Source organism: Moschus berezovskii, chromosome 5, assembly GCF_049115385.1.
Source record: "Moschus berezovskii isolate FMDL1 chromosome 5, NW_MosBer_1.0, whole genome shotgun sequence".
NCBI lineage: Eukaryota > Metazoa > Chordata > Mammalia > Artiodactyla > Moschidae > Moschus > Moschus berezovskii.
Window position 1 is genome coordinate 122783042 of NC_142464.1, and position 12219 is coordinate 122795260.

The 12219-nt window shown below is 56.8% G+C and overlaps 1 protein-coding gene across 1 annotated transcript in view; it reads left to right on the plus strand.

Moving 5' to 3' along the window:
• Positions 1–660: 660 nt before the first annotated feature.
• SORCS2 (sortilin related VPS10 domain containing receptor 2) overlaps positions 661–12219 on the plus strand; it is a 503745-nt gene continuing 492186 nt past the window's right edge. Inside the window, exon 1 of the mRNA XM_055435186.2 lies at positions 661–1225. Within this exon, the coding sequence (XP_055291161.2) occupies positions 749–1225 (477 nt within the window). The 5' untranslated portion in view covers positions 661–748. The remainder of the gene's footprint in view (positions 1226–12219) is intronic.

The window sequence follows — 12219 nt, forward strand, 5'->3', positions numbered from 1 at the left end:
CCCAAAACCTAAGCCACAGGCTTGGCTGCAGGAATATGTCGTCTGGAAGCTGCCTTAGGGTTTTCCAAGTACCCTCCCCCCTCCCCCTCCCCCAACTTCTAAAGGTCTCCTCCTCATCCTCGAGGTGCTGGGCTCGGTTGGGACCCACTGCTACTCCTTCAGAGGCCCCTGTAAGAGACCACCTTTTCGCTTATGATTTGGCTTCATCCGGCCTCCCTGGGGTGATTTCGTCCATGATCGAGTCCACGTAGGGGTGGTCTGTCTCCGACAGCAGACTCTCAGCTGCTGAAACAGGCACCTGGCTGTGTTCACGCGGTTATCCCCAGTGCCTGGCACTTGGCTCTTCCAGAGTAGGTGCTCAGTAAATGCAGGAAGAAAGGGCCGGAGGAAGGGCGGAGGGCAGGAGAGTGGGGAGCAGGAGGAAAGGAGCAAGGCGTGGCGGACAGAGGTCTGTGGCCTGTGGCCCTGGAGGGTGGCGGCGCGCCCCGGGACCTCCGCCGGCCGGGTTGCTGAGCGTCGGGCGCTCGCCCGGGCGGGCGCGGGGCTGGCCGGCAGGTGGCGGTGCGCCCTCGGCCGCGCGGCGGCGGCGGCGGAGCGCCGAGTCCCCTCCTCCCGCCGGCGCCCTCCCCGCGCCGGCTCCTTTCTCTGCGCTCTCGCTCGCGCTCCCCAGCGCCCTCCGCTCTCCCGGCCGCGGTCTCTCTCGCCCGCGCCGCCCCGCCGCTGGCCCCGCCGCCGCCCCTCGGCGACCATGGCGCTCCGGGGGTCCCCGCGCGCCCCGAAGGGCCCCGGCCCCACCGCCCGAGTCCCGAGCCCAGGGGCGCCGCCGCCGCCGCCGCCGCCGCCGCGCTCGCGGCCGCTCCTGCTGCTGCTGCTGCTGCTGGCCGCCTGCGGGGCGGCGGGGCGCTCCCCGGAGCCCGGGCGCCTGGGTCCCCGCGCCCGGCTCAGCCGGGCGCCGCCGAACCCGCCTGCGGGGCGCGCGCTGCCCGGCGGTGGCGAGGATCGGCAGGCGCGCGACGAGGAGCCCGGTACCCCGGGTCCCGGTCAGGCTCCGGGTCCCGGCGAGGACGGCGCCCCCGCCGCGGGCCAGGGGCGCTGGGCGCGGGCAGCGCCGATGGCCGGAGCGGCTTCGCGGGCGCAAGTCTCGCTCATCAGCACGTCGTTCGTGCTCAAGGGGGACGCGACGCACAATCAGGCGATGGTGCACTGGACGGGCGAGAACAGCAGTGTAAGTGACCTCCGCGCGCCCCCGCGGGCCCAGACCCAGCAACTCGGAGCCCCCGCTTCTGTACGGCCCCGTAGCCACCCCGCTATTCTCGGAGACCTGGGGACGGGAGTCACCCCGGCGGCGCCCCTGCTGGCCCTGGGCCACTTGGGAAGAGGTCTCCAGAAATGCGAGCACCCTGCCTCACCTCGGGGGACATTTCCACTGGTTTCCGGGACCCTGAGCTGTCTTGGGGCGCGCCCCCACTGGCCTCCGGATCGCAGGTTGGGGATGTTTCTGGAGGTTTCGGGACCCCGGCCACCTTGTGGCGCCCCCAGACCTTTTAGGGTCACTCCCAACTCGGTGCTGAGCCTCGATCGCCTTCATGCTCCGCCGGGTCCGCCCAGCGCTGCTTTGGGATTTTTCTGGTTCCAGGACCCTCTCCACCCTGGTCTACCCGGTACCCGCTCTTGACACTTCCACGGGCTCCAGGACCTCCGCGGTCAGCCCGGCCTCCGCCGGTTCTGGGGCCGCCCCTCTACCGGTCCGGAGGACCCGCCGCCGGACGCACCTGGATGTGCGGGGATCTGCTAACCCGGGGAGTTGGGCTCCGCGCCGCGGTTCCGGCCGGCTTCCTGCGCTCCCCGCCCTCCCCCCACCTTCGCCGATACTTTGGCCTGGCTCCAGCTGGAAGTTGGACACCCTTGCCCAGCAAAGACACTTCTGTTAGGGTCCTCTGGCGCCTCCTTCCACCAGCCCTGTGGGTCCGACCCACTCTTCCTTTGGGTGGGGTGTCAGGGGTATGGGGCTAACCCCTGGGTGGGGTTGGGCCAGGGGGAAGGACAGCCGGCAGCTGTGTGTGGGAGTGGCTGGTTATGGGGAGAGGAGATGGAACCCCTCCTCACTCCCTTCCATCCATGTCCGCTCATTGCCCGGGGGCTGCCCCCAACCCTTCTCCTTGGCCACTGCTCCCCAAACTTCTGGAGAGGCGGCATAGGGCCAGGCCCTGCATTCATCAGTCCATTGGGAGTGGAGGGGTGGGGGTCCAGGCGCTCCTTGAGGCAGGGCAGGAGTGTAGCTTGGGCTGGGTGGTACTGTTACTCAGCTTCTCTGTCTAGCCCTGCATGCTGGGCGCCCTGGGGTGGGGAATTCTGCTGGAGGAGGGATGGGGCGGGGAGTGAGCCTGTTGGCGCAGGGACAGCGCTGGATGGGCCTGGCTGGTCCAGAGCTCAGTGCCCTGCTAGCCGCCCTCCCCAACCAGCTTTTCTTGCCAATGCCAGGTCTCTGGTATCTGGTCATTTCTGCTGTCTCCAGTCAGACTGGATGCCCCGGGGGCGGGGCGGGGCTGGGACTCACTCCCTGGGCACCGCTGGCCAGCAGGAGGCAATCAGGGCCCTGAGGGGCATTGCAGAGGGTAGCAAGCACCCCTTTTTGGAAGAGCCCTGGGGGTCCAAGTGTTAGTCGCTCAATCTTATCCGACCCTTTGCGACCACACGAACTGCAGCCCCCACCAGGCTCCTCTGTCCATGGGATCCTCCAGGCAAGAATACTTGAGTGGGTTGCCATTTCCTCCTCCAGGGGATCTTCCTGGCCTAGGGATTGAACCTGGGTCTCCTGCATTGCAGATGGTTTCTTTACCATCTGAGCCACCGGGAAAGTGCCTGGAGGTCCAAACCCGTGCGCGTCTGGAGAGGGGGGTCAGACCCCAGATGTGCAGCCCTGCCCTTCCCTCATTCCCGTTTCATTCCTAAACCTTGTCCTCTGTGCCCTAAGCTGTACCTTTGGGGCTGCAGCATAAAACCTGGACACCAGTAACTCAAGGGAACAAATAAATATTGACTGTTAGGTCAATCCTGTGGAGCCAGAACATTCAAACCAAGCCTCCCCCCCCACCCTCAGGTTCATCCAGCAGCTAATTCATTTTAGCTTCATGGGGGGTGGCTGTTGGGGGTGAAAGAAGTTAGGGAAAGACGTGGAGCTGTGGAGACCAGCCTCCCACATGGGCCCAGCATCTTCAGGACTCACTGAGGGCCAGCGCGCCGAGCCCCATTGAGTGCAGAGTTTCCTTGGAGAGACTAGGGGGCAGGGCCTGGCAGAGGAGCCCACCTGGCTTTGCTCCTTGGGGACAGTGGCTGAGTTGAGTGGGTTCCTTATGATTGTTTCCTGGTTGCTGGCAGGTGAATGCCTGCAAGGGGGAGGTTGGGTGTGGGAAGTGGGAGGGGGTGCTGGTTTCTCTTTAGTGGGGGGGCAGGAAGTTCAGATCTCGAGAGGAGCTTTGAGAGATGCTTTGCTCCCCTGGAGCTAGCAAAGGGGTGGCTGTGCGGAGCCCGGCGTGGCCTGGCACTTAGCAAGACACTCAGGAGGCGGAAGCCCAGGTACTCATGGCTGTTAGCGTCTGTGGGTGAGAAGGCGGGCAGAGCAGCCGGGAGACGCTGACCAGGCGTTTGGCTCAAGCACCTCCCACTTCGCTCGTCAACACCGCCTACTCCCCCACCCCCAGCTCACCCATTCTCTGGAATGGGAGACTGGAGTCCTCTCTGGAAAAGCACATCATTCTTTGGCTTTGGCAGCGGGTGATGCCTGAGTTTCACTTGCCTGGGGAAAACTCAGGAGGAGTGAAAGCTGTAACCAAGCTCCGAGGAAAGCCATTTCCCCCCCTCCCCCCCACCGTAGTCTCTGGTTTCTTAGCGCTCTGCGCATGCGTTACGTTATTTTCTCCGCTCAGAAATGTGCTCCAAACCCCTCTGGCAGCCATAGGGCCAAGGATTTTAGCCAGGATTCTTCACTTGAATCACCTCCGCTCCTCTGCTTGAAATCCCCATCTTTGAAAGCAGCAACAGGAAAGAAACTGACTCGAGGCTGATTTGCTGAGCAGAGTCTTTTCAAAATTTTATTTCGCTTCGTTTGCACAAGTATCCGGACCCAAGGAGCTAGGCTCTGCCCAGGTGCTTTACCTGAGCAGAGAAAGTGTTTGCTTTACTGTGTCGGGTGTTCTTCAAAGTTAATAGGAGAAGCATTTGCTGAGGGGTAGGTTGCTTAAAACGGTATTTTAGAGCATCTGCAGAAAGGAATGGCGAATCGCAGAATGTGAACTGGCTCCAGGACAGGCCCCGTGGCTGTAGCCCTGAGAACATATGTGCTTTTCCCTTCCAAAGGCTCCGTTTCTTCCCGCTCCCATGGAGATGCAGAAGGGGACTTGCTTGGAAGTTCAGACACTGCCTTTCTGTCTGCCGTTTAGCTATAGAAATGAATTGTTAGGTGTGAAATGAATGTTACATTGCAACCAACCGGTGTTACCTTCGATGCTTCCAGACGGGGTGGTGAACAGAGGCTCCAGGTCGTGAGTCTCGCTAGCGACCCTCTGAGGCAGAAGGTGATTTGGAGGCACATATGCCAAGAATGAAGGCTTCCCAGGTGGCTCAGACAGTCAAGAATCCGCCTGCAATGCAGGAGACCTAGGTTACATCCGGTGGGGAAAATCCCCTGGGGAAGGTGAATGGCAACCTACTCCAGTATTCTTGCCTGGAGAATTCCATGGGCAGAGGCTAGAGCCTGGAGAACTACAATCCATGGGGTTGCAAAGAGTCAGACACAACTGAGCAAATAACACACACTCACACACACACAGGACAAGATGCAGGTCTCTGCCTCCAGGCTCAGGGTTTCATGCTACCCCAATGGGACGGTGCTGTGCCCTGTCCCAATTTTCCCGCTTCTGGGAAATCCCACGGTTATATATTTAAGTACAGCATCTGCAGTGGAACTGTAGCTTTGCTACGTTACTGGACTGGAATGTGAGCTTCCTGCAGCCAGGCGCAGTTTGTTTGGCTTTGTTGCTGCTGGCCCATGGATTGGCCTGCCCTGCCTCCTCCCTTTCCTGCTTCTGCTCTGTGTCGTGTTTGCAGGGTTGGGTTGGAGATGTCTAGGGGAGCAGAGATAATTCTGCCCTGACTCTCTCTGATCTCTACTGGGGGATCTTCGGGAACCTAACATTTGGGCATGTTTTATACCCGGAGAACAGAGCTCCAAATCGGAGCATGGAGCTTCTGAAGGTATGAAATGGGTCACACCTGACACACCTGTCAGAGGTCAGGTTCCTTCAGGGCAGTTGTATTAGCCTCCCAGGGCTGCCATGACAAAGAGTCACAGACTGGATGGCTCAAACAACAGGGTTTCTCTCAGGGTTTTGGAGGCTGGTCATCCAAGGGCTTCCCTTATGGCTCAGCTGGTAAAAAATCTGCCTGCAATACGGGAGACCTGGGTTCAATCCCTGGGTTGGGAAAATCCCCTGGAGAAGGGAACGGCTACCCACTCCAGTATACTGGCCTGGAGAAATCCTTGGACTGTATAGTCCATGGGGTTGCAAAGAGTTGGACACGACTGAACGACTTTCACTTTCACTTTCATCCAAGATCAAGGGGGCAGTAGGGTTGGTACCTCCCAAGGCTTCTCCCTCTGGCTTGTCGATGGCTGTCTTTGTGTTGTTCAGTCACTCAAGTCATGTCCAACTCTTTGCGACCCCATGAACTGCAGCATGCCAGGCTTCCTTATCCTTCACTAGCTCCCGGAGACTGCTCAAACTCATGTCCATTGAGTTGGTGATGCCATCCAACCATCTCATCCTCTGTCGCCCCTTCTCCTCCCGCCTTCAATCTTTCCCAGCATCAGGGTCTTTTCCAATGAGTCGGCTCTTTGCAACAGGTGGCCAAAGTATTGAAGCTTTAGCTTCAGTCCTTCCAGTGTTAATTTCCTTTTGGACTGGCCATCTTTGTGTCTGCCTCCTAATCTCTTCCTACAAGGATAGCAGTCATATGGAATCAGGGCCCATTCCAGTGGCCTCATTTTAAGTTGTGTTAGTCACTCAGTTGTGTCTGACTCTCTGTGACCCCACAGACTGTAGCCCATCAGGCTCCTCTGTCCATGGGATTCTCCAGGCAAGAATACTGGAGTGGGTTGCCATTCCCCTTTTCAGGGGATCTTCCCAAACCAGGAACTGAAGCTGGGTCTCCTGCATTGCAGGCAGATTCTTTACCATTTGAGCCACTAAGGAAGCCCCATTTTACCTTAATCCCCTCTTTAAAGACCATATCTCCAAATATAGTCACATCCTGAGGTCCTGGTGGTTAGGAGTTAAACATATGATTTGTGAGGTGGTGGGGGGGGGCACACTTTAACTCATAACAGCTGGGAAGGGGCCTCATGTACTTTGTATCCCTTGAGCTTCACGCAGGGGAGCTCAGAGTAGTCCTGTGGGGAAAGAAGGGATGGACATACACAGTTAAGATACGGGGACTGAGCACCATCTTCCCCAGTGGGGAAATCAGGGAAGGCTGCCTGGAAGAGTCGACCTCAGGGTGAACTTACAGGTTGGGTGGGGGGAGCACACAGGAGATGGAGAGCAGCGCTCTGGGGGAGGAGCTACTTGAGTGAGATCTGGGAGGAGGGACTGTGAAGGTCGTCGTGTGCCATCTAAGCAGACAGTGAGTGCATTGCATGAAGAGAAATCAGAGGAAAGAAGTTTGAAAACGAAAAATTGGTTGAAGTCAGCTCCTAACGGGTCCCAAACACGAGGCCCAAGGGCCCACCGTGGCAGTGTGGGTTATGGGTGCTTGAGCATCCGCTTGCCTGGCTTTGCACCGGCCCTGTCCCTTTCTGGCTCTGAGATTTGGGGTGGATTGACTGAGCTCCCGAGGCCTCAGTGTCTTAGATCTGGGGGAAGCGACGGCTCGAAGGTCTGTCTGCAGTGCAGGTTCGGTAGGATCGTCCGTGTAAAGTTCTCCGACAGGGCGCGGCCTGAAGCAGGGGCTCGGGGAGTGACCGCGGGGGCTGGGCTGAGTTTGATCTACCACCCCGGAGGCAGTGTGCAGGGTGGGCTTGGGGAGACCCTGTACAGAGGCTCAGGGAGGAGGCTGCTGTGGTGCTGAGACCTGGCCCAGGCCCTGGAGGGGGCAGAGAGAGGGGAGAGTGGGTCTGAGAGCAGGCTCCGGTGAGGATGGACAGGGCATGGCTGCCCGCCTTGGCTCCGGTTTCCTTGTTCCCCCTGCAGGCCTCTGTCTTTCCTGGAGTGGCACTAGCCTCCTGGCTCGTGGCCAGTGTTCAACGTCCAGAGGACCATAAAGGCCTTCATGGAAAGCCCTTCAGGTTCTTGAATGAATCTGGTGACAAAGCTGATTTGTAGCCTGGCATCTGATGGCGGGGGCTTCGTGGTGACAGCAGTGATCCACTCTTGTGGGCAGGCTTTGTGGCTCCAGGGCCTTCTGTTTAAGTCTACAGAACCTTCCGTGAGATGTGTTGGAGTTCCAGGCCACCGGAGCGTGGGCCTGCAGCATTGTGGGTGGGGACTGGATTGGAGAGAGAGCTTTAGTTCACGGTGGCTGAGTTGTGGCCGGTCTGTGCTTGGCTGGTGGGCATCCTCCCAGATGCAGTGCTGCTCCTCTGTCTCGCAGCCTTCACTAAGGGCAGCCAGCGGCCACCCAGACAGAGACAGAAGCAGACAGAGGTCGCGGGATGCGGTGACCAGCCCTGAGGGGCCGTCACATTTGCTGTCAGAAAGCCGGCTGTGCCAGCCTGGGCCTGGTGGCTGGACCAAAAATGATGAGAGTGAGGGCAGCCAGTGCTGTGAGGCAGGCGGTGGTCAGTGGACTCGTACGCTGGGTGGGCCGGGTCTAGGAGACTCTTGGCACGCAAGCTGGCAGTGTTGTAGTCGGGGGGTGCCTGTCTTGGACACAGGACCACCTGGGGTCTTGGGCATTCTTCTGTGCCTGGAGAACTCACTCGAAGTTCGAGAGTCCCAGGTGAGAAGAGACCTCACGTTAGCCTTCAAAGCAGCTGCTTTCTAAGAGGGTCTGTTAGGACTCAGAGAATGAACTTAGGGTTGCTGGGGGTGGGGGGTGGATGGGGTGGGGAGGGTGGAGGGAGGAGATAGCTAGGGAGTTGGGGACCGACATGTCTGCATGGCTATATTAACGGTGGATAACCGACAGGGACCTACTGCACAGTGCAGGGAACTCTGCTCAATGGTATGTGGCAGCCTGAACGGGAGGGCAGTTTGGGGAATGGATACATGTGTATATGAGGCTGAGTCATCCTTCTGTGCCCTTGCAGCTGTCACAGTGTGTGAATCGGCTGGATACCAGTATAAAATAAAAAGTTAAAAAGAAGAGGCTCTGTTAGGTGCTGGGGTGCAGCGATGAGCAAAATCAGTCGTGACTCCTGACCTGGTGGGACATTGGGACTGGACAGGGATTTATTACAGAATTCAGGTGCCCTAAGGATCTATGCTGGGGAGGTCACCGAAGACTTCCTGGAGGAGGTGATGCTTGAGCAGCTGTGAAGGGTGGGTAGAGTCACCGTCTCCGGCGCCGAGGAGGAGGCTGGGAGGGTGAGAGGGTGCAGGCTGCTGGTGAGGTACGGAGTCCTGGAAACGCCCGGTGCGCCAGGCAGAGAAAGGACAGGCCTGTCAATCAGGAAGCTTGGCTCAAAGGCATGAAAACAGCCCTGTTAATAAGGTTCCTGGACACAGTGCACAGATCTACTTTTACTTTAATGAAGTGGCTATTTAATTTGTAGTTGCATGAGGGTTCCTGAGAGTGTTTTAAGGAGATCATAAATTAGCTTCATTCTGCACGCCCCTTCACTTGGTAGGCCTCCTTTAGAGTTACAGTTGTTTTAACATTTGGTTTTGCATAATTGGTCAGAGGCAGGCTTAGCCCCCCCCCCCCCCCCAGGATGACATGGGGGAGTGTGGGGCTGGAGACATGAGATCACGCGCTGGCAACGTGCCAGGCACCCCACGGCGATCCCCCAGTTCAGGAGGACCCAGAGGGGGAGCTTGTAAATTGCCTTCTGTTTTGGGGGGGAGCTTCCTCATTTTTCTTTTTTTAGCATCCAAAGTGTGAGTTATTTACAGATGCTTCCCAGAGGCCCGTTTTGCCCTTGCCCTACTAATTCCCGAGTTGGCACGGGTGCTTTATGGAGCGCGGGGCAATGCTGGTGAGCCTTGAAGCCAGCCGCTTCTGCAGCCCTGTTCCTGGCCAGCCTGTGCCCAGGTTTGGAAGCTCAGGGAGCAGGGGGAACCCTGACTCTCATCGTGATCACAGTGAGGTCTCTGTCCCCGGGGTCTGGAAGGTGAAACCCACAAGGGGGGTCCATCTCCAGCCTGCTCTTGCTGTGGGAATCCTCGGAAAGCCTCATCCTCGGTGTGAGTGTGGGGCACAGAAGCGCCATGAAAACACACACCTTGGCTTTTCCTGGAGTGCTAAGCAGATGGCGGGCATGGCAAATACCCCGTGCCGCCTCACGCGGGCTGCCACGGTGAGACCACCCCTGACCCGCGCTCCATGGGTTGTAAAACACAGACCCGTTCAACCCCTTCCCAGCCCCGCTGGGAGCTGGCGATGATGGATGGACAGCCCTCGGAGGGTAGCAGGGAAACCCTTCCTGCTGCAGCTCTGGGATTCCAGGACACACAGTGTTGTATCATCTGTATCCCAATTAAGCTCTGTTTGTTGTTTTAAACATTTAATGGGACTCCTAGAATGGGAACTCTCACTGGAGAACCAGGAAAAAAAAAAAAGAGAGAGAGATGAAAACTCCGCTGTTCTTTTGAGGTGGAAAAGGTGCTTCTTAATTTTGCATCTCTGCAGCAGTCAGGTACTGCCTTCGTCCAGAAAATTACCATCATTTAATTAGTTTCTTCTCACACCAGCTCGAAGATCTTAAAATAACAGCACCCTCCTTCCTGCGTGATTTTCTTGCAAAAGCCGATCATTCCCTTCAATGCTGAGCTCGCCTTGACTCCAACAGGGCACATCTCTTGCACGATGCCATGTCCTGATGCTAGGAGATAAATTAAGTTCAAATTAAAGGAAGAAAAGAGCCAGGCTGAGTGTGGCTGCTTCTGTTCAAATGGCTTTTAATTCAGAAAGGGTTCTTTACGAGTGTCTGTGCCGTGTGTGTTTCTGAGGTGTCAGACATACCATCTTCCGGGCCTTAGCGGGAGAGGCGGCGTTTGGGATGGCCTCCATGCTTCTGCTTCGGAGGTGATTCTATCTTAGAATAACAGTTTCTCATCATTTACATATTGCTTCTGATTAGTAATCATGAAGTTAATAATCACAGCCCCCTGTTATGTGCCCGTAGCTGTGCCAAGCACATCACAAGCATCATCTCATTTACTTCTGCAAACAGTCCTAAGAAGTGGATGCAACTATTGCACTCATTTTATAGACAAGGAAAGCAAGGTTCGCAGCATCCAGGGGACTTGCCCAAAGTCACAGAGCTGATACAGGTTCGAGATGTGATTTCACTCTTCACTCTTGAGCCTGAGCGCTCCTTTTTAGGGCAGGAAATATTTTTATGCTTTTTCTTCTTTTTATTTTTTCTTCTTTTATTGTTTCTCAGGGGTGGTTCAGCCAGTTCAGTTGCTCAGTCGTGTCCGACTCTTTGCGACCCCATGGACTGCAGCATGCCAGGCCTCCCTGTCCATCACCAGCTCCTGGAGTTCACTCAAACTCATGTCCGTTGAGTCAGTGATGCCATCCAACCATCTCATCCTCTGTCGTCCCCTTCTCCTCCCGCCTTCAATCTTTCCCAGCATTAGGGTCTTTTCCAATGAGTTGGCTCTTCGCATCAGGTGGCCAAAATATTGGAGTTTCAGCTTCAGCATCAGCCCTTCCAGGGAATATTCAGGACTGATTTCCTTTAGGATGGACTGGTTGGATCTCCTTGCAGTCCAAGTGACTCTCAAGAGGCTTCTCCAGCACCACAGTGCAAAAGCATCAATTCTTTGGTACGCAGTTTTCTTTACAGCCCAACTCTCACATCCATCCATGACCACTGGAAAACCATAGCCTTGACTAGACGGCCCTTCGCTGGCAGTGGTGGTAATTATGGGTGACTTAGACTTCGCCCTCCGAGCCGTTTTCAAGCGACGCTCAGTGGCGTGGGGGTCCATTCACATGGTTGTGCACCCATCACCACCGTTGTCTCCAGAACTGTCTCATCTTCCCAAACTGAAACTCCGTCCCCAGGGAACACTAACCCCCGATCCACTCCCTGGAAACCAGCGTTCTGCCTCTGTCTGTGACTCCGTTTATTCTAAGGACCCTGTATAAGCAGAGGCGTGCATCCTTTACCCTTTCTGTATCTGGCCTGTCGCGCGTGTGTGCTGTCCTGAAGGGCCCCCGTGCTGCAGCTTGCATCGGAGTGTCCTCTGTTTCAAGGCTGAATCACAGTCCACTGTGCAGATGGGCCTCACTCGCTTACCTCGCATCCACGGGCACCGGCTGCCCCCATCTCCGGGCTACTGTGAACAATGCTGCTATGGACCGGGGGTATAAACGGCTATTGAAACTCCTGTTTTCACTTCTTCTGGGTATGTACCTAGAAGTGGGATTGCTGGGTCATGTGGTGACTCTGTGTTAGTTTTTGGGTTCAGCCTGTGGTCTGACACAGCAGCCATCACTCCTGTGTCTGCCTTGAGCTGTGCCCACTTGTCAGGCAGTTGCAAGGCTGCAATCCCTAAAGAAACCTGCTGCCCTGTGGTTTTGGAGGAGATCACAGTGCTCAGGGCCGTCCCATACCTGGAAATCCCACGGCGGGAGGCGGTGCATCGGTACTGTTGCCTCCGATAACCCCCATTCTGCCGTCTGAGACCCGAGGGGAGGGGGCTGTTACCTGGATCCCAGGAAATCCAGATCTGTCTCCTGGGAAAGTCAGGAGTAGGCTGACTGGCCAGGGGCGGGGGGTGGGAGGTGGGTGGTCCAGAGGGGCGTGGCCTGGAGCTGCTGCCCCCCTAAGGTTAACCTTTTGTATTTCAAGTTCACCTGTGCTTCACTTCCTCCCTTTCCCGCTTAGGCCCTTTCCCCTATCGACTACCTCATTGACTAGCTAAATAATTCAATTTTCACTCCGTAAAAATGAAGCACTCAATAAAAAAATCTTACGTTTTTCTCAATTTATTCCCATCGGTACTACTTAACCCCATCCAAGTTGATGTTCTGATTTATCACTTGACC